Below are 22,248 nucleotides of genomic sequence, written 5' to 3'. Positions count from 1 at the left end.
TTGTTATCTATTTGTACATAATCTTGAGGTTACCGTAAAAAATAATCTTGAGGTTACCTTTATATTTTGGACTTATATATAATTATTAATATAATTATTTTATTTATGAAATCCACGTTTCCACCATTGATTGATAATAAAAATAAATAAATAAATAATTCAATAAAGAAAGCTGACATTTTAGTTCATTAAGTTCACTGACACATGCATAGTTGCTGCTTTCCTTTTGGAAACAACTTCAATTTTTTTTTTTTTTTTTTTACTTTGAGTTTCCTTTGCACAAAGTTATAAGACTTCACTGATAGTTCTGTAACTCAATTAATTGACATCTTTTAATATTTATAATAAAGAAATTTATAGTTCAAATTCCTCTCTCCAACCATTGAATTGTCAAAAAAAAAAAGTTGAGTAATGCTTATGCTGGAGATACAAACATTTTTTACAAATTGTTGATGTGGTAAGTGATTATTGGAAAATGAAAAAGTGATGTTAATGGTGGGGTTAAGTGAAACTCAATAAGAAACTGGTCACATAAATAATTTGTAAAAATATTATAAAATAATTTGTGGCAGTAGTATTACTAAAAAAAGTTATAAGACTTCTACTATAAAAATAAGAGAGGTGCTATGTCCACAACATTTTTACAACATTTTCACAACAAATCATAGGTGGTTAGTTGTAATTAGTTCAAATTTGAACCGAATACCAAGATTACTTTTTTACATTAACAATAACAACCAGTAACAACTTGTCATTTAAGATTTGTTGTAAAAATATTGTGAAAATATTGTGGACATATCATTTCTCTAAAAATAATCATAATGTGATGAAGTAAATCCATCCATAAATTCCTTCTCAAAAAAAAAAAAAAATCGATCCATAAATTTGTCAATAACTAATTCCTATAATTTTTTTTTTTTTTATAAGATAGAAATTTTACTCTAATCTAATCTAAGTGTATATATATGTAAAATTTTCTCCTGGAGACTTGAATCTCCCGATCTTTATCCTCACACCCAACAAGCACTTATATACTTATAGAGTAATCATAATACCAAAGTGTTAACTAATATAAGTTAAAAACACGAGTATCGAGTACCTTATTTTACACTTCACTTATGAAAGGCCTAAAAGGAGGATTGCAGTCCCGTGCCACGATGGGTTAAATATGTAAAACCCGGGCCCGGGCCACAAGACCACCGAACTATAGACGGCCTACTTTGTTTTTTTGATCATGCCGGCCTACTAATTTAGCACAAGGCCCAATTGTTCCACACATTTTAAAACACATACTCCTATAATACTTGAAAGCTACTTTAAAACCAAAAAAAAAAAAAAAAATTAAAATTTTTAATGTCTCTCAAAAAAAAAAAAAAAAAACTGCTTATTTTTTAAATTTTATTTTTGTATCCTTTTATATATATATATATAACTAAAAAAACTTGTGCCTGTATGGTATCTTGTTTTCAAACCTCACTTTCTCAAAGAGACTTTCAAATAATTCATTTTCATTTAAAAAAAAAAGAAAAAAAAAAGAAAAAGAAAAAGAAGAAGCTGTACCAAATGGAACATTAAAAATTCCATACAAAACAGAACATAACGACTGGCTGACAATTCTCTAGTGTTCCATAACTAAATACCTAGGCCAAATGATATAGCACCTAACGTTCAAATAAACCTTCCCACTTCGTTACCCGCCAATTCATCACACGTTAAAATAGTTAGCTGCACTCCCAAACCTACTAGTCTTACTCTCACCAATTCTTTCTTCTTCCCAATAGACCAGTAGCTCTTCTTGTCTCTCCCAACCAATTTCTACTACTCTCTCTCTCACAAACCAGTTTTCATTTTCCATAGTCTGTGCAAATGTACAGAACGGTGTTGACACCTCCAATTAGCTATTCTCAGAGTCAGCGATGGCGAGAGACTTGGGCTCGATTGCTAGCTCCTCTAACCATTTGGCTATGTGGCATGTAATTTGACTATCTTCTTTACCGATTGATTTTTCAATTGACCTTTCAATCTCAAACATGTATTTTGCTTTTGGTTTTTGCAGTTTGTGTGAGTCTCCGATATGGGTACTATGGGGATCATCGAATGGTGCTTGGACCAAGCTCGTCGAGGTTGATGCAAGCAAGCTCTGTATTTGTGGAACAAGTTGAAGTTAGAGATGATGATAAAAGAGGGGTCTTTCTTTATGCCTTTTCGGAGAAGCCTGAATTGAGCTACCAAACAAATTGGAGTGTCTCTGACTATGTGATTGTTAGATCCTACAGCCGCAAGGTATAGCAAATAAATTTTTCCCTTTTGGTATAGTTTATTTTTCTACTTTTAGAACATAAGGTTATTTGAAAAAGTTGCATCTAAAAAACCGTGAAGTTTAAAAAAGTAATGGTTTAGAAAAGTGTAGTTTGAAAGTATCTTAGCCTAGAGAGGTTGAAAAGCTTTTTTTATATATTTAATTTCAGGGATTTTCCTTCTGGTTGAACAAAGGTTCGACAATTCATATGAGATGGGAAGCTCCAACTAGTACATTAAACCAACTTGAAGTGGTTATGACTAAAGGTCCTTTTAACTTTTAGAACATTATCTCTTAGCTTTCATCGAAAATGTTGAATCAATCATGTAACAAATGGATACATATTTTTACAGGCGAACGGGATCTCCAAACTTTATTGCCAGAAGTGACAGATTCCACTGACTTCCTTGCACTCCATGAACCAATTAGCGGTAACCAATCTGTTTGTGCAATATATTTTCAAGCAATTTGTGTTTAATTTAGTGCTACACTCTTAGAGAAAGAATTATGTGGTAATTTCCATATATTTTAGTCTTGTATTAAGAGCTCATAGGTCTTAAAAGAAAGGAATTGCTTTTAAATTTTGTACTATTCATGTGTTCTGTTTCTTGATTGCAATATTCATGAACTGAACCGAAAAAATGTTGGAGATAAGGAGACAAATTTATGAATATTTCCTTTGCATATTTGGCTAGGTAAAGAAGTTAAATACACCATTGAGGAGGATGACAAGTATTACATTGGTGTCATAAACTCAAATCGTAGGAGCATAATTATGAGGGTGGCTATTAATGTTTCGGCAACAATGTATGATACTACTAAAGCTAAGAGCAAGTGTTCAACAGAAACAGGTTCTTGCCGCCTCAGGCTTGAGTTCCCTAATACTCACTATGTCATACTGACCACACCCAACTATGTAAGGCGTTTTCTCTTTGCTTCCAATACAATTTTCTCAACTAATTAACAAATTTCCAAAACTAATTAAACCGATAAATTTAATGCAGGGGAATCTAGCAGGATGGTACATTGAGCTTTCGTTTATCGCACGTGTGGTAACATACATTGCAATTTTAGGTACAACGTTGGATAATGCTTCCACTATTTTTAGCAATTTCAACTTCTTTTGTGGTCTTATATGGGTTAATTTGCAGGATTTATTGTGATTGTTGTTTTTCTGATCCTAAAATACCTTGGAGCCTGCGAGGGTGAGAATACCATAATAGACACAGAGGTAACAGAAGTAAGGCAAGTAACTGAGACTGACCCCATAATGCCGGCAAAACCAATTCCATACACATATGGAACAGGTGAAGAAGATGATGATTCAGGAGATAGTAGCTCTTCAGAGGAACTATATGATGCAAAATTGTGCGTGATTTGTTATGACGAGCAACGCAATTGCTTCTTTGTTCCTTGTGGCCATTGTGCCACTTGCTATGACTGTGCACAAAGGTACATATATAAAGAGTCACAGTTTCTTCATTGTCCATTTGAATGCAGCTTTTTACTAAAAATTTAATTACTTATCGCTGAAAGTTGGTTAAAAAACACTGTTTTAAAAAGTTATACATAAACAAACAAACTAAAAAGCTATTGGAAAACGCACACGAATTAGTATTCAAATCTTTTGGAGGTTTGATTGGATCATTGGATGCATTTTGTAGGATTATGGAAGGGGAGAACAAGGTGTGTCCAATATGTCGACGGCTTATTCACAAGTTGAGAAGATTGTTTCACTCTTAAAAGCTAAATATTTGAGCTTGTGAAATTGTGATTATGCTTGAGAGGAGATTTTTAGTGTAGGTAGAAGGTTATTTTTTGTGTGGAGAACGAGTGTGAATACTTTCTTGTGCTCAAGCTCATGGCCTAACTGCTTAATACGCGGCATGGAGTTGAAGTTCTTGGATTAAGCTTCATGGAAGTGAGTCATTTTCATTTAAATTGACATTGAACACAGAAGTATGCAGAATTTTTCTGGTCACACATGAATGGCTGTTTTATGTGCTTTTGTTTTCCAATTAGTCATTGTGAATTTTGCGTATGATCTAAGGTGTTTGCTATTGCTGTTTGAGTTTCAGTCACTTCCAAAACTAACGTACAAGTTCAATTCCTAGTCACAAAGAGGAAAAAGAAAAAGGATCAAATTTAAGTTATTTTGCTTTTTGGCATGAAGTTCCTAGTTGAAGAAAGCAACAATTTCATTAGAATTGAGGACATTAGAAAAATCCGGGTATTGATTAATCAGTTTTGGCTTTTGAGGCAAGCTCTAATTTGTTAAGGGGACAGGTGCTTTTGAGTTCCGAACTTATTTTTAATATATATATATATATATATATATATATAAATATAAATATAGACCAAATGTCAAATTTACCCCTGATCTTAAATTTGTTATCCCAAATAAGCCCTAAAAAGGAATTGGGATTCCATTAGTACCCTTGACAAAAAAAAATTAAAAAAATCAAAGTTCTCAGTTGTCTTTATAGACTAACTTTCAAGAAAGAAGAAAAGTATCTTATAAACCCTTTTAAAAGGGTTTTAGATACGTCACTCTCCATTTATAGGTCCCACGTTATATGAGATAGTGATTCAAAATAAGAGTTACGCACTTGTCTTTCAACCCACACAAAAAATCCCTAACCTTCCGCGATGATAAACAAAATTAGAACGGTCCGCCCAACCCACTATGCCTGCATTTTCAACGATTGGGTGTGACTTTTGTAGCCCAAAAAATCTTTTCATGAATACAGACAGTTAGTAATATTGATGAGCATAGAAATCATAGCAAGAGAAGCAAGAAAAAAAAAAAATTAACTAATAGATTTGGCGATAACATTTTTTTTTTTTAATTTAAAAAAATTAAAGTTTTTGTTCCTGGGAAGAATAGAAAAAGAAACAATATTTTTTTCAAAGTACTATTCATATGACGTGAAAGAAACAACTATATGGATTAGTTGAGGCCATTTTTAATTTGTGATTATGAGTTATGAAAACAACATCAAGCAAACGTGTCAAATTCTTCTAAAGATCTTTTCCAAATAAAAAAATAAAAAAAAAAAAAAAAATCTTCTAAAGAGTCAAACTCATAAAAGGGAAAAAGAAACAAAAACTATATAAAGTAGAGTAAGGTGATTTTTTGCCCTTTATGGTTAGGAAAACTCCATCAATTAATGGTATCGAATAATTTTCATTTTCGCAATTTTATCAGCAACCAACACAAGGCAATAAAAAAATCCAGTAGTTCCAATCTTATACCTAGACTAGAGTGGAGCTGTAAAAAAAAAAATATATATATATATATATATATAATGAAAATAACTAATGTGTTGATTTTATCAAACGTCAAAGAAAGAGAGTGTAAAGTTTGAGATAGAATACCATTTTAGTATTTTACTTTTTAAACAACTACTTGAGAGAAAATCATATTTGCCAAGTAGTTAAGGGTGAGTTTGGTTATAACTTTTAGTTTCTCGTCTCAGTTTTATTTCAAATCATTTAACTTTTAGTATTTTAAGAATAAATTAACTTTTAACTTTTTGTCTTACATTATGCAAATAAATTATTGGAAATAATGTTTCCAAACAGACACTAAACATACTTAGAGAAAGCTTATTCTTTATTCAGAAAAAAGAAGAAGAAGAAGAAAGGGGAAAAAAAGAAAGAAGCTTATTCTTGGAACGACTTGAAACAATTTCCCTAGTACTAAAGTCCAAAGAATGTTTGCAGAACCACATAGCTATGATTGTCGGACATAACTAAATGATATATATTTCATAGATATCTTGAGTATGCAGGTATATATGGTACAAGGCCTAATTAAGCACACATCTTCCAACAAGGGCAAAAAAAATCTTGAAAATGAGTAATGGTATAAAACGTGACATTGACAACCGTAATAGCTCGATCCCTACCTGTCTGCTTTCATGTGTAATAGGTATATTTTGTGATACACGATGTATATTTGATGTGCACAACTGTATATATAGCACAGACCTAGAATTATCGATAATATGAAGTTGATGCGTCCGGCCAATAATTTGTCTAATTGTCTCCGGCTACCAATGGCTACAATGCTCACCATATGAATGGATAAACATTCTGCTGTTTTTTTTTTTGGACGTATAGATTATGTCTTGTTGAAGAAGTCATCATCACTACCACTTGTATATTAGACAAATTAGCTTTGATTGGCCAAACCTATCAGCAAAAGGTAATGTATTCCTGCTATAATGAACTAGATCACCATGAGGGACTTCAATCTTGTGATGCATCGCAGTTTGTATAAGTTGGATATTTCAACAATACCATTTGTGAAATATGTATTTTATTTTAATTTTATAACCAGATTTATGAATAGGAATACAATATATATTTCATTACAAAATTCTCTATTCTCAAGTAGGACCTATATATATATATATTCTCTTTGAACGTCTTGAAATAATTCCATTTTTTAAAATTTTTTTTCTAAGTCAAAAGAATATTAATTAGCAGAATCACGTTACTATGGTTTTCGAAATAAGTTACATAACTAGATATGTAATTGTGCAAATGATATTTAATTAATAGATACCTAAGCAGGTTTATTAGAAGACCTTTAAGCACTCATCTTCCAAGTCCAACAATTTTTAAAATGAGTAAATGCTATAGTCTCTCCGCAAAACCATGAGAAGCACAATGTCTTGTTAATACGTACATAGTGGTAATCAACCATGTGAAACATTATCTATTGTTTTCGATAATATATACGAAGCTGATGCTTCCTGCCACGCTCGGGTGAACCCTCAATAACTTGCCTCATTGTTCCCTACTTCCAATGGTTATAATTTTCACCATATTGCTTTGTGATTTCGGCTCAATAAGGCTATAACGCTACAAAAATTGAGCAATTGTTTTATAAACATCTTTCTAAAATCATCACTAGTATTCACTGTTATTTGTATATTTGATAAATTAATTAAAAAATCATTAACTAAAGTAAGAGTAATATTTAGAATACTACAAATTTTTTATTTAGTATAATTAAATTATTATTATGTCATTAGTTTTAGTAGCGAGATAATCCTGTTCTGGGCTTCTTCTAGCAACAGTTTGTGCAATACCAAACATCATCTACTCCTGGCAAGTGTTTATTCCAAAGATGCAACTTGATTAATTTTAATAATAGATCGTTAAGAGATTTTTAACAGAGTTCAAAGTCTTCATTTTTACTGTAACTGTTAAATATTAACATTGATACACCATGTTGAATATGCTAGTATGGATGCGGAAGCGAAAACATAAAATATAAAACACAGTAACACACGAGAGTTACGTGGTTCAGCCTAACGGCCTACATCCACGGAGGAAACCCTAAAGGGCTACATCAATAATATATTAGAGTGTAGTACAAATCCTGTGTTACAATGAATTATAACATGTGTATATATAGTAGACTAAACCCTAAACTAATAGACTTCTAGTACAAGTAGGAGACTTGGCTTGCACACAAAGTAGAATTAGACTTGGGCTTATGCTAATGGGCTAAAATATCTCTAACACCCCCTCTCAAACTCAAGATGGAAACTTGATGAAATCTTGAGATTTGATAAGGTTGAGAAGATCCTTTGAGTGAAATTTGGCTCTGTGACGATAGTTTGAGGAAGGCAATGGTCTTGCAGTGTTGATACGACTTCTAACGGTGGCTTGACTGTACCGGAGAGTTTTGACGGCAGCAGTAGGAAGCCAAAGAAGATGAACGCAGCGAAAAAAAACACCGAGGAAGACAAAGATTGCTCTTAAATATACCGTAAGGACAGAAAACCATGGCCACAGGAAGGTGGCTCTGATACCATGTTAAATATTAGCATTAATACACCATGTTGAATATGCTAGTATGGATGCGGAAGCGAAAACATAAAATATAAAACACAGTAACACACGAGAGTTACGTGGTTCAACCTAACGGCCTACATCCACGGAGGAAACCCTAAAGGACTACATCAATAATATATTAGAGTGTAGTACAAATCATGTGTTACAATGAATTATAACATGTGTATATATAGTAGACTAAACCCTAAACTAATAGACTTCTAGTACAAGTAGGAGACTTGGCTTACACACAAAGTAGAATTAGACTTGGGCTTATGCTAATGGACTAAAATATCTCTAACAGTAACTATTGAATTTAATATATATATATATATATATATATTAATAATAGCAGATCAGATCTGTCAAAATAAGCATGCCTCTCGGTGATGAGACCTATTCTGCATAAATTATGGCGGTTTTCTTAAATAAAAACTGAGGTCATATCCTTGAATAATTGCAGCTAGAAAATCAAATAGGTTAGGAAGAAAAAGAGGTCGAGACAGACAATACACATCTTGGTTGTTAATTTTCACCAATGAGAGAGGTTTTTTTTTTGATAGGAACAATGAGAGAGATTGAGCAAATATATAATCTTATCTAAATATAAAGATATTATTTTAAAATCATATAATAATAAATATTGATTATTATATATTATTAATGGCTGCAAGACCAAAACAGTGTGAAAGCAACAGAAAGCCCTGTTTTTACTTTTTAGTACTTTCAAGATAAAAAGCTTCCTATATATAAACCCAATAAGAATTTAATAAAATTCACACCAAGCCAATTCCATACCCTCTATGTTTACAAATCTTATGGAAATCCCATTGTACTACTATGTTTTGCCCTTTCTCTTCTTGTACATTTTCACAAAACGTTTGCTCCAAATAAGCAAAAGACTCCCACCAAGCCCTGCTCTTTCTCTGCCCATTCTTGGCCATCTCTATCTCTTCAAGAAACCCCTTCACAAAACTTTTGGCATTTGCTAAACTTGCCAACCAATATGGTCCAATACTATACGTTTGGTTTGGCTCACGCCCTGTCCTCCTTGTTTCTTCCCCAACTGCCGCTGAGGAATGCTTCACAAAAAATGACATTGTTTTCGCAAACCGCCCTCGGTTTATTGCAGGGAAACACCTTGGTTACAATTACACTACTATTGTTTGGGCCTCATATTGTGACCTCTGGCCCAACCTAAGGCGCATAGCTTCCCTTGAACTTTTGTCATCGAATCGACTCCAATATTGGTTGTTGTTCTATTACACTTGCTGATATACACTCTGTAAATATAACGTCCATAATTTCACACACAACATTCACATTTTTTATTAATGTCCACATTTTAAACGTGAAATAGGTGATGTGTACAAACGATGTATAATAAGAATTATGTGAGGATCAATGCCTAATAGGCTTAAGCTAAGTTCTATGTAAATACCTTATATTGTATAGAATTGAATAAGAAATATCAATTCAGTCTTGCTCTCTTTCTACAAGGTTAAATCGTTGATTTGCCAGGTTTGTGGAGGCTCAAAAGGGGATGATGAGTCTCACACTTTGGATATGAAGGCTAAGTTTTTTGAGCTTACACTCAATATCATGATGAGGATGATTGCAGGGAAGAGGTATTATGAAGAGAGTGTGGAAGAATTGGAAGAAACAAAAAAAGTTTAAAGAAATTGTGATGGAGACATTTGAGTTTAGTGGGTCTACAAATATAGGAGATTTCTTGCCGATTTTCAAGTGGGTTGGATTGAGTGGACTTGAGAAAAGGTTGGTGATATTACAAGGGAAGAGGGATAAATTCATGCAGGATCTAATTGAAGAACTTAGAAGAACTAGGGATAGCTCTGATTTTGAAGGCAGGACAAAGACCATGACTGACGTCCTTTTGTCGTTGCAAGAAGCTGAACCAGAATATTATACGGATGAAATCATCAGAGGCATGATGCTGGTAAGCTTTTCTCACTTCCTCTCAGTAAAATCAGAAACGATCCTCTATTGGATGATGAAAATTTAGCATTTCAAAATTTTAAATTTGGTGCTCGCCATTTAAATCAAGAAAGAAAAAGAAAAAGAAAAAATTATATTCTCAGAATTTGGAACATGTTATATTTTTGTCCTTAAAAATTGAAAATGTCACCCATGTGGTCTGTCCATTCACCTTTTTTTTTTTTTTTTCGGGATGAAAACAGAACCTATATTATATTTTAGGGATAAAAATGATATAGTTTAGGTTCTAATTTTGTCCCTGAAGTATCATCTTGGTTTTATTTTTATCTTTGAAACATAATAAAACAGGGACGAAATGTAAAACCTTTTAAATTTTTTGGGACAAACAGAACTTTTTAAACTCGAGCGACAAAAATAAATCATAAACTATATTTTAGGGACAAAAAAAAAAAAAAAAATCTTAAATCAATTTCATTGCTTATATAAGGGATGAATTTATAGAAAATTAAGTCAATTTTGTGGTGTAGTTACTTGAGTGGACATGATACCAACAAGTAGGGTTGTGAATGAGTCGAGCCTAGCCGAATAGTAAAAGTTCAAACCTTTTTGTTTAATTTTCTTTTGAATATGAGCAGAAATTAAGTTCATTACCAAACAAAATTACATGTTTATATTTAATTTATTTTCTTGTCAAATAAGCATGAGCTTATTCACATGCTACTTAATTAACTTATTCTTTTTCCATATATAGTATAACTATGACAAAAATTACTTACCCTTCACAATTCTATGAATTTTTCTACAAATATTAATTTTTTATATGATCAATAACTATAAATATGAATTTGATATTATATGAACATAGTAACAAATTTACACAATCCATTTTCAAGTTTATATAAGTATATTTTTGTACAAATATACATATAAAAATACAATATTATATATAGTTAAACCAAGCTTGCATGTTCACAAACATGTTACTATGTTTGATCTTGGCTTGTTTAATAGTCAAGTCTAAACTTGTGCTCCAATTTAGCTTGCTTTCTAAATAAACAAACATGAACAAGCTTTTTCTCAAGTTGAACTCAAACCATTTATAAACAATTTGGTTTATTTACAACCATACCAAGAAGTCAATTTATGAGATGTCATTTGGACATAGTAAAAGTAAATCTTAATTTGAAGAAACAAGCTGATAGCTAGTGACCACGTTTGATCAAATTTTATAATTAAATCTCTTCTGTTGTCTTCGTTGATGCTAATCTATGCAATTTGATGACATCATGACAAGAACATCTACTGTAGCCTATTCAAGAAAAGAACGGAGAACAAAGTTATATGACTCTTGTTAAATATGTGAAATTTTTATTGCACAATCTCACTTAGACACATAGTATATATACTCAGTCTTTTGAACTAAAAAGTTTGAAATCGTGACTATGACAATTTTTATGCAAAAGTGATAAGTGCATGTGCCATAATCAGGGGTGGAGCAAGGGGTAACTCACTCAAAAAAATCTATTAATATTTCTTCTATTATATTATATAATACAATAAATGCATTTAAAAATTATATAAATAAATGGTTGATGGATAAGATAGTTTTTAAAACCAAAACCCTCCTGATATAACATTTTTATAATTACAATTTCAAAATGATTTTTTTTATGTAAATAAACCCCTAATAGATAAATAATATAATGAATATATTATTTTATTTTAAATTTTCTTGCATTCAAATATTGCTTAATATACACATGAATGAATTGTTATTTTGCAAATTGATCTCAAATACTATATATATATATATATGTGTGTGTGTGTGTGTTCATTTGCACGTGCATAAATGTGATGTCAAATGTAATTTTTGCCCTCCCTCAAGTTAGATCCTAGCTCTGCCATTGGCTATAATTGTGAGTGTGTAAAATAAACATTACTCTTTATATTTTATGTTATTTTTCAAAGTCTCACCCATTTGTTTTCTTTATTCCATCGTGTTCAAACTTCAAACTATTACTTAGTTTAAATAGTGGGATTTCATCTATGATCTCAATCCACTTCTTTTATGCTAAATTCTTTTATCTTTTTTTTTTTATGATGTTTCTATTTATCTTTAAGGGATAACATTGAGGTTCTCTTTGTTTAAGTAAACAAGAATCCTAATGAGAGGAGTTAACCGTTGCTTTAAAAATGGACTGTACCAATTCGCTAATTAATGGACATATAAATCCTTTTACCCGAAGTTAATTGCCTTTAATTCATACTATTGTTATGTCCCACCTATCAACACAGTATCATGGTTGTGTGTATATAAATAATTAGAGAAGTTTTCAAACCCACCAACACGTTTAAAGATGTAAAGCCTTTGTTGACGGATGCTTAAACTCATCATTTAGGAGATACTTTTAGAAATTTTTATAGAAAAGAAAAAAAGTGACTTTTTTTTTTAGTTTTTTATATTTTTTCACAGAAGTAATATAAAAACTTTCTTATAATAATTTATTAATAAATTCTTATTTCTGTGCCTAGGTCATGTTGTCAGCAGGGACTGACACTTCATCTGGAACCATGGAGTGGGCAATGTCACTGTTGCTGAACAATCCAGAGACCATTGCGAAAGCACAGGCAGAAATTGACAAACACATTGGACAAAGCAGGCTAATTGAAGAATCAGATTTTGCAAACCTTCCTTATCTTCGGGGCATTATAAATGAGACACTTCGGATGTACCCAGCTGGCCCACTATTACCAGCCCACGAGTCCTCAGAGGATTGCACTGTGGGAGGCATCCGTGTCCCACGTGGTACGATGCTATTGGTGAACGCGTGGGCCATACAAAATGATCCTAAGATATGGGCAGAACCCATGAAATTCAAGCCAGAGAGGCTCCTAGGTCTAGAAGAACAAATTAAGAGATGGCATTATGCTGTTACCATTTGGAGCAGGTAGAAGAGGTTGTCCTGGGGAGGGCTTAGCCACAACGATAGTTGGGCAAGCCTTAGGCTCACTAATTCAATGCTTTGAATGGAAAAGAATTGGAAAAGATATGGTGGACATGACTGAAAGGGTTGGGCTTACCATGTCTAAAGCTCATCCCTTACTAGCCAAGTGTAAACCACGCCCTACCATGGAAAATTTCCTTTCTTAACTTTGAGAACATTTTGTGGGTATTTTAGATTGCCAGCTCCAAGAAAGTATTTTGTATATTCGGTATATGTATCATCTTTCTCTCAGTATATGAATCCTATTCAATTTGTAAGACACAAATTGTGAAAAAAATTTTAAAAATAAAATGTCATATGCATAAAATAAATATTATTCCCTTTCATAGTTCTCCTCTCTGTTTTAAATTTGAATTTTCACATAGAGCAACCTACAAAGAAATTTAAGACAATGGCTTCCACATAAAAAATGTTCTAGTGTCAAGGTTGGGCACATGTTTATTAATTAGTATTTACTTTTTCTTTTCTTTTTTTTAGAGAATTTCAACCGTTCCTAATAATAGCTTTTTATTGTCAGACCAAGATATCAATTAGTTTTCGATGTAGGCGGGGATTGAACTTCAGATTTTTTATACAACAATCAGAAAATTATTCAGTTGAGCTAACTGAAACCCATCTCTTTCGTGTCTATTTTGAATCTTCTTTTTAAATTTTTAGCTTATTTGTTAATATCTAGTTTTTTTAAAACTTTAGCTTTTCTAGGCACAATTATACTTTAACCAACTTTCACTAAATTAATAAATAAGCTTTCAGTAACAAGTTACGTCCAAATATACTCTTAGTAGCATTTTTAATAGCACAGTTGCATCTTTCATTCAAATGTGTGGGTGAAAAAAAAAAAAAAAAAACACAAGTTACAATATCCGTCCTTGGTATTCTCAATACAATTAAACTGAAGTGTGAAAATTTTACTCTCTTTAAGGAGATTCAAGCTCTTTACCATTGGCAAGGTCCAAGATTGGCATGGCAGACCTTCTCTTGATTTGTCTTCTCCAAGATGCAATAGCCCAAAAATGTTATTTGGCTCAAACAAAATCTGCACAAGTGGTTTAGTCCAAAGCTTCACCAAAATAACACATTTCTTTCCTCAAAAACTCAATAATGCTCTCAAGTGTGTATGTGTGATAGAATGATTTGTAGTGTGGTGTATTAGGATTGGTTTTGAGAATGCCTATTTATAGGCTCAATGGATCTCTTGAGATTAATAACTCATTTAATTAGATGTTGGGCATGGTTTTAAAAACGAGTACGGTGAAAGAACTAGAAAATGAGCTAATTACCGGTTTTATGTTCGAACTAGTGACATCATAAATAATTTAAATATTATTTATTTAAATTATATAAATAATTAATGATTTTTTAATGGGTCCAGTTGTAGGGTCACGGTTTGAGGCCCAAGCCCAAAATATATGAAGTCTTGGTCTAATAAGCCTAATACAATGAATTTGTAGAGAATGGGTTAAAGATCTAGGTCTTAATGGGCTGGATAACGACTAGTATTGAATTGCATGGCTTTCAAACACAAACCAAGGGTACTGATATTAATAAAATTCCAGTCCGAGAAGGTTAAATCTGGATATAATGATCACTCTAGGATATCAAAATGGTTTTGATTGCTTTTATATTTTTTCTCACTTTTTTCCCATCCCCCTCTCATGGAGGATCTCCCACATTATATAGTTTCTTTTGGATCATCTTGATCCTACACTTGTTGATCATTTGAGTCCCTACTTGAGTACCATGTCCCATCAAACACCCCTTTCAGCCTTCTATGAGTTGTGGTAGTTAAGGTAGTACTGTTCAGATGTCTTCTCCACATAAATGCGACCAAAAAAGTAGCTGCAATGCATTTAATGCGGTGGTAGCAGTTTTTCCTTAGGTATTTTGAGTTTCTTTTCCTTCTCGTACATTCATGGGGCACATTTTTATCGTTAAAGCCTTTTGGAGTGTCACTTTAATCACTAGAATACACACTTGGACTATATTCATTGTATCCGAGAAGGTGTTCCTCCTCGAATCTCCTTTCATTCGTCCCTCACTTATGAGACTTTAGTTGGAAAACCCTTAATAACTACTCATTCCTCCTCAAACTTGTCTATGTCCTCAAATAAGACCCAAGACTCAATACGCTACTTTAGGCCTTAGTCTCTACACCGGTTAATGTGTGTCCTAACAAAAAGTTGAAAAAGTTGAAAAATGTGTGCCCTAGTCTCTACACATTAACCATCCATTTTTAGAAACATTTTCTCGAAAATTAAAAAAGTTGTCTTCGAGCACACATTAACAAAATTCTTTTTTAATATAATAAATATGTTTCCTTTAAAAAAAAATACAAGTATATAAGTATATAACACATTTTTAAAGAATTTAACATAATAACATTACAAAACAATCATCATTAACATAATAAACTTTCAACAAAACCAAATAAATAAGTTCATTATTCATTACATTTACATCCAAATAACAAATAACAAATAAGTTCATTACATCCAAATAGCAAATAAATTTTAAAGTTTCAAACAAACAACTACTAAATTTTAAGACTCAAGCCTCATTTGTTACGAAGAAAATTGAAATCAATATCATCATGTGAACCAAATGCTCCACCACTAGCATCATTATCATCATCCTCATTCTTATCTTCTTCATCTTCAAAGCCACATCATTATCTCAAGTTACCACTTACCAGTGAAGTCACAGAACGGAGAACCTGAGATGAAGCTGAGAACATGAACGGAGAATCTGAGATGAAGCCGAGAGAAATGAAAAAATAAATAAATAAATAAATAGAGAACCAAGAAAAGAAAATGATCAAAATCAAGTAATCAAAATCAAAAGAAAAGAATATTACCTGATGAAGCTGAGAAGCAGAGAGCAGAGCTCCGAGGGCAAGGGCGAGATCGAAATTTCAGACGCCAAGAGGATGATGATGAAAAAAAAAAAATAAAAAAAACCTAGAACACCAGAGTTCAGACGCCAAGAGGATGATGAGGAAAAAAAAAAATTCAGAGGCATGCGTGAGGTGAGACCGTGAGAGTGAGGCAGAGAGAGTGAGGGATATTCGGAGAGAGTGGGCTTGAGTTGAGTGAGGTAGAGAGGCAGAGAGCTTAAGATGAGGCATCCGGATAAAAACCGGAGAAAATTGAAAAATTTTGAACCGGCGGGGAGCCGAACCCAATGACATTAAGCCATCAATTTGACAAGACTTGACCTCACTTTTTTTGCATGTGAATGTGAGGTTTTATAAGTATTTTGCTTTAATATTTTTTTTTTCTTTTGGACTCATGCAACCCTTATCTTTTACAAGACTTGACCTCACTTCTTTTTGCATGTGAGTATGAGATTTTATAGGTATTTTTCTTTTCTTTTGGACTCATGTGATGTCAATTACCTTACTTTCGACAAGACTTGACCTCACTTATTTTTGCATGTGAGTATGAGATTTTATAGCTTTTTTTTTCTTCTTCTTTTGGACTCATGTGATATTAATTACCTTATTTTTGACAAGACTTGACCTCACTTCTTTTACATGTGAGTGTGAGGTTTTATAGGTATTTTGGTTTAATATTTTTTTTTTTTTTTGGACTCATGTGATGTCAATTCCCTTATTTTTATGTGATGTGTTGCAAGTGCAAGTGTGCAACTAACCATTTCTATTCCCACGTTGCTTTCCTTCCATCTTTGAATTTTTTTTTTTTTTGGTTGGAATAAGGCAACATCTTATGTTTTACAAACCGAACCAGACTGGCCGGTTTAACCAGAAACCAGAATTAAATCCAGTCCAGTTATTAGTTAAAGTCAAAAATAAAAGAAAAATCGGATAACAGTACAAACCATCGGTTCAACCGGCATAACCAGAAATCGGTGTGGTTAAACCGATTTTAGCACTTCTTCATAAATACTTCAGTTGTTGTGTTTTTTAACCCTAAATAAATAAATAAATAAAAAGAAAGATCTTGTTTTAGATTTAAAAAGAGAGGTTTTGATTTTGAAAATGCTCTCTCAAGTATGAAGTGATGAAGTCTAAGACACTCACAGTGACCCAAAAACATTAAATTTACTTTACTTACCTTTTGCTCAAAAGAAAAAAAAAATCAAATTTTCTATATTTGTGTTGAGGAAGAACCAAAGAAGCCCAAAGATAAGCAAATTTGTAATGATTTATTGCTTCAGTTGAGGCTTTTTTTTGCTGATATTGCCTCTTGCGCATGCACATATTCACGAGAGAGAGAGAGAGAGAGAGAGAGAGAGAGAGATGAAAAGCAAAAAGTGAGATGGGAAAATGCAAATAAGTAATGCTGAAACTTGAACCAAACGTGTGGCAGTGGTTGTATTGGAATATTAATGTGTAGAATGTGTGGAGGGGAAAAAAAATATCAAGTGGGCAATAATATTACCACCTATTAGTGCACTTACTTTTTATTATGGTGGTACGTGTGGCCAGAGACATTTTATTTAACCACACGTCCCACCCTTCAACATCTTGTCATTTTTTTTAAGAGAACATATATTTCTGGCCCCATAAACCTGTCCAAAACTTTTATTATTATTATTTTTTGATAAATTTTTCTTGGCAATTTTTAAGTAACCACTTTTTTATGTTGAAAATTTCATATTTTAACAACCAATGTTTACAAAGATGTTCCAGATTTTTTATTCTTTAGTTACAAAAATGTATAAGATTTTTTGGAGTTTCTTCTGAAACTAGTACTCTTTTTTATCAAAATTTTGAGACCCTCTTCCACTTAGGAGCCTTAAACAATCAATCTAATTGACCTAATGAAAGAGCTAACCCTGTATAAGGGAGATGTAACAATTATTTCACTTGAAGTGGGTCCTACATTTGTGGGGGTCTACAAAGATATGTTTTATATACTTGTTACATGGAATACAAATTCCTCAACTTTTTCTTTTCTTCACTCCTCCACCACAAATTAAAGCTAGCATCCATATCCCCTAGCCCAAAACAAAAAAAAGGCTAACATCCATATCAAGCAATCCCATACCTTTCCTACCCTTTACCAATACTAGCACCATGCTCTTCCAAATCCTGCTCTTTGTAGCTTTCTATGTCTTCACAAAGCACTTTCTCTCAAAGCTTCAAAACCTCCCACCAAGCCTCTTCCCTACTCTCCCAATAATTGGCCATCTCTACCTTCTCAAAACCAAGAAACCTCTCCACCAAACTCTCTCCAACCTATCAAACAAATACGGCCCCATAGTTTTTCTCAACTTCGGCTCTCGACCAGTCCTCCTTATCTCTTCTCCTTCTTTAGCCAAAGAATGCTTCACAAGACGCGACGTTGTTTTCGCCAACCGGCCACGCATGCTCGCAGGAAAGCACCTTGGTTACAACAACACCAGCCTCATTTGGGCTCCATATGGTGAACACTGGCGAAACCTTCGCAAAATCGCTTCCCTTGAAATACTCTCATCCCATCGTCTCCAAACTCTTTCACACATACGCAGCCATGAAGTTCACTCACTCATTCGCCGCCTCCTAAGCCAAAAGGACCAGCCTGTGGACATGAAAGCGTTGTTCTTTGAACTAACACTCAACGTGATGATGAGGATGATAGCTGGGAAGCGTGAAGTGGAGGAAGGGAGGAAGATTAGGGAGATTGTGACTGAGACTTTCTTGTTAGGGGGTGTGACGATTATGGAAAATTATTTGCCATTTTTGAGGTGGGTTGGGAATAGAGGGAAAGAAAAGAGGTTGATATTGAAGGAAAAGAGAAATAGTTTTATGCAGAGTTTGATAGAGGAGCATAGAAGAATGGGATCAAGTGAGGGAGAGGAGAAAACATTGATTGAAGTTCTGTTGGCTAAGCAAGAATCGGAACCTGAGTACTACAAGGATGAGATTATCAGAGGCATCATGCTGGTAAGATCTAACTTCTGCACCAAAGTTTGTCTGTTTGTTTCTTTTTTCCTAAAGAAAAGTAAAAGATAGGACCTCTGTGAATACATTCAACCACCAAATTTCTCACTTTTTTGCATTAAAATTTCATAAATACGTTAGGAGAAACGTTAAAAGACACTGCCACTTTCTCAGACAAAGTTGAGTCAAACTTATCTTTTGTGGCAGGGGTTCTGCTATAATTTAGGAGTGGTTGAATACTATTACTTCGTTCTCTGAATTTGTTATACTATTTGAAAAGTTAAATTTTTTAAAGAAATATATTTTATTATATTTATAAAAATACATAAATTTATAAAATTATTTTTAAATAAATTTATTAGTTTTTTTTTTTAAGAATTATTCTTAATAAGACAATTAAAAAAGTGTCCCAATTAAATTAATTTTTAAAATATTTACTAGTTTTTTTAAAATAATTTTAAAAATAAAGTAAGGGTATAATAGAAATATTAGTAAATTAATAACTTTTACTTTTAAAAACATAACAATATTTTAGAACATTTTAAAATGAAATAGATGACAAACAAACTAAGATGGAAAGAGTATTTATGAAAGCAAAAGTTGCATGTATAATTGAAAGAAATGACCCCTTCATTGAGGTAAAGTGCGTGATAGTAAAAGATCAATTTTTATCATACATATACAATTTTTACTACAATCATGTTAAAATGATTGACTATGATTAGTGGATAATTACTTAAACATGAACTCATCATCTTTTTCTATCACTACAATTAATCACTTTAGCAAATTGTGAAAAAAATTATTCTCTAAACTTTTTTATTTTACTTATAAAAGGCTTTCAAATTATACAATGAATGAAATTGATACTATGTTAACAAGTTAACAACATAATAGTAAATACATTTCTTATTTACTTCATGTTGTGTGTTTTAACCATTGAATTGCATGTTCTTTATACTCTTAATATACATGTAAATTTTTGTGTCAATTGGATATTATTTATTATATGATCTATAAATTTATATTTTATGCATAATTTTAAACTACAAAAACTTACAATTTAAACAATTTATTGATGGTATAGTTATTTATCTTTAATTTTTTAGAAATTTTATAAGCATGAAGGATAAAAAAAGAAGATATAATTCAATGGAGGATTTATGAATTTTCACATCCAATAAAAAAGATATTAACTAAAGTTGTAACCAAAAACAACAATCAATTTTATAACTAAATTTTGTCTCGTAATTAAACTACGTCAAGATTTCTACTAGATAGATAATTTATTTGTCTCCAGTTAACTTGTGCCTTTAGAGAATTTCATAGAAAATATAAAAAGTTGTTAAAACAATTAATTATTTTTTTAATTTTCCTCAAAAATTTTCTAAAAATATTTTCTAAACGAATGTCTTTAAAGCATCTGTTAAATTTTCCCTTTATTTATATCTTTAATATGAGATTGAGTTCCTGAGTTGAAGATTTGACTTGATGATAAAAGGTATTGTTTATATATATATATATATATATATATATATATCAGAGCTGGTTTAGGAATCGGATTATGTATTGATATTCTTTATTTTTTGTAAAATACTAAAACTTATGTAGTAAAATTTATAATAGGTAGTATCATTTCATATACATAAAATAGTGATGCTAGGAACATTTTATAATTTATTATATAAATCTTAAAAATTGAATGTTGTCTCGTTAGTCCAATTTCTTGTTATTATAATATTTTTTTTTATTTTTTTAAATAAATTTATTTTGACTAGTTATTATAATATATTATTGTTAACTTCCTCCCCACTATATTTTTATTATTTAATTTTAAAGATAATTATCTTTCCTTACCCCCACCCACCCCCCTCAAAAAAAAAAATATATATATATATATATATATCCATATTTCCTGTCCTTTTTTTTTTCTTTTAATTAAAGATTAAGGAGTTCTCAATTTTCTCCATAATTATTAAATAGGAACTTTTTGACAAATCAAAAGTTTTGGCTGAATGACGATTCAAAATCTGAGACCATATAAGTAATCATATAGATAAACATAAAAGACAATGATTTTGCTTGACTTATGTATAGGGTTTATTAACTGCTGGAACCGACACTTCAGCTGGAACCATGGAGTGGGCAATGTCACTATTGCTGAACCACCCAAAAGTCCTAAAGAAGGTGCAAGCCGAGATTGACAATGTTGTAGGACATGATAGGCTAATTGATGAAGCAGATTTGGCCAAGTTACCTTATCTCCATTGCATTGTAAATGAGACAATGCGTATGTACCCAGCAGGACCATTACTTTTACCACACGAGTCATCAGAGGATTGCATGGTGGGTGGTTTCAAAGTCCCAGGTGGCACTATCCTACTGGTTAACATTTGGGCCATACACAATGACCATAAAATTTGGGATGAGCCAAGGAGTTTCAAGCCAGAGAGATTTGAAGGGTTTGAAGGGGGTAGAGATGGGTTCAAGTTTGTGCCTTTTGGGTCAGGGAGGAGAGGGTGTCCTGGTGAAGGGTTAGCCATGCGTGTTGTTGGCTTGGCTTTGGGTTCACTGTTACAGTGCTTTGAGTGGGATAGGATTGGTGAAGAAATGGTGGACATGAGTGAAGGGAGTGGGATCACCTTGCCCAAGGCTCAGTCATTGTTCGCTAATTGTCGCCCACAACCAGCTATGGCTAATCTTCTTTCTCATATCTAAACCAATTTAGCATATGCTTTGGAGGAAATTATTGCACTAAAAGCACTTAATATGTCGTGATAATCAAGGAATCTATCAATAGGTTAGATTAGACAACTGCTTGTCCTTGTTAGGCATACTTCTCCATTGCCTATATTTGTTATTTTCATAATTTCAAAATTTTATGCCATGCATGTTCCCAAGCTCTCCTTTAAAAGATGAATCCGAATTTGGTAAGAATAAGTCCGAATTTGGTAAGAGTAAGATGTAAAACTCATATTTTATATCATTTAATAAGAGATTGTCACATCAGTATTTTATTTAAAACATTCTTTAAAAAAAAAGTATTTTACTTAAAATTTAATACGTCTTACCACACCTAATAACATCTCAATAAATTCTCAATTTGATTAGATTTATATATGTATATTAGAATTAATTAGGAGTGGTTGTGTTTCTTTTTAAATATGTGATAAGATGATATAACATTTTGGGATTAAAAGAGTAAAACATGAGTTTTACACCATATCTTTACATAATTTAATTTCTTAGAA

General features: G+C 32.2%; 2 protein-coding genes, 1 long non-coding RNA gene and 1 pseudogene across 4 annotated transcripts; 3 read left to right on the top strand and 1 right to left on the bottom strand.

Annotated features, from left to right (window-relative positions):
* Positions 1-1,749: 1,749 nt before the first annotated feature.
* Positions 1,750-4,340, top strand: LOC115973973 (E3 ubiquitin-protein ligase APD2-like). Of its 2 annotated transcripts, none has more exons than XM_031094207.1 (8): positions 1,750-1,969; positions 2,057-2,283; positions 2,469-2,565; positions 2,653-2,730; positions 2,995-3,215; positions 3,304-3,373; positions 3,451-3,751; positions 3,964-4,340. In XM_031094207.1, exons 1-8 carry the CDS (start codon positions 1,867-1,869, stop codon positions 4,040-4,042), a joined length of 1,176 nt encoding a protein of 391 aa, XP_030950067.1. In that variant the 5' UTR covers positions 1,750-1,866; the 3' UTR covers positions 4,043-4,340. The 2 variants fall into 2 exon arrangements, with proteins under 2 accessions (XP_030950067.1, XP_030950068.1); XM_031094208.1 differs by having other exon boundaries at positions 1,862-1,973.
* A 4,630-nt stretch (positions 4,341-8,970) lies between these two features.
* Positions 8,971-13,259, top strand: LOC115969270 (annotated as a pseudogene).
* Positions 13,260-15,525: 2,266 nt separating this feature from the next.
* LOC115971985 lies at positions 15,526-16,321 on the bottom strand. Its single transcript, XR_004087371.1, has 2 exons — positions 15,968-16,321; positions 15,526-15,858 (listed from the first exon to the last, which is right to left on the bottom strand). It is a non-coding gene; the product is annotated as an uncharacterized LOC115971985 (long non-coding RNA).
* A 1,746-nt stretch (positions 16,322-18,067) lies between these two features.
* Positions 18,068-21,952, top strand: LOC115973968 (cytochrome P450 81Q32-like). Its single transcript, XM_031094202.1, has 2 exons — positions 18,068-19,000; positions 21,095-21,952. Exons 1-2 carry the CDS (start codon positions 18,152-18,154, stop codon positions 21,713-21,715), a joined length of 1,470 nt encoding a protein of 489 aa, XP_030950062.1. The 5' UTR covers positions 18,068-18,151; the 3' UTR covers positions 21,716-21,952.
* The last annotated feature ends 296 nt before the right edge of the window (positions 21,953-22,248 follow it).

The sequence above is a fragment of the Quercus lobata genome, chromosome 2 (assembly GCF_001633185.2).
Source record: "Quercus lobata isolate SW786 chromosome 2, ValleyOak3.0 Primary Assembly, whole genome shotgun sequence".
Lineage (NCBI taxonomy): Eukaryota > Viridiplantae > Streptophyta > Magnoliopsida > Fagales > Fagaceae > Quercus > Quercus lobata.
Note: the sequence above shows the minus strand (reverse complement) of the source record. Positions and strands in the feature narration are given on the sequence as shown.

Coding starts and splice junctions, on each gene's coding strand:
- LOC115973973 (XM_031094207.1), top strand. CDS start 1,867: ATGTACAGAACGGTGTTGACACCTCCAATTAGCTATTCTCAGAGTCAG. Junction 1,970..2,056: donor TCTAACCATTTGGCTATGTG/GCATGTAATTTG, acceptor TGGTTTTTGCAG/TTTGTGTGAGTCTCCGATAT. Junction 2,566..2,652: donor TGAAGTGGTTATGACTAAAG/GTCCTTTTAACT, acceptor ATATTTTTACAG/GCGAACGGGATCTCCAAACT.
- LOC115973968 (XM_031094202.1), top strand. CDS start 18,152: ATGCTCTTCCAAATCCTGCTCTTTGTAGCTTTCTATGTCTTCACAAAG. Junction 19,001..21,094: donor TTATCAGAGGCATCATGCTG/GTAAGATCTAAC, acceptor ACTTATGTATAG/GGTTTATTAACTGCTGGAAC.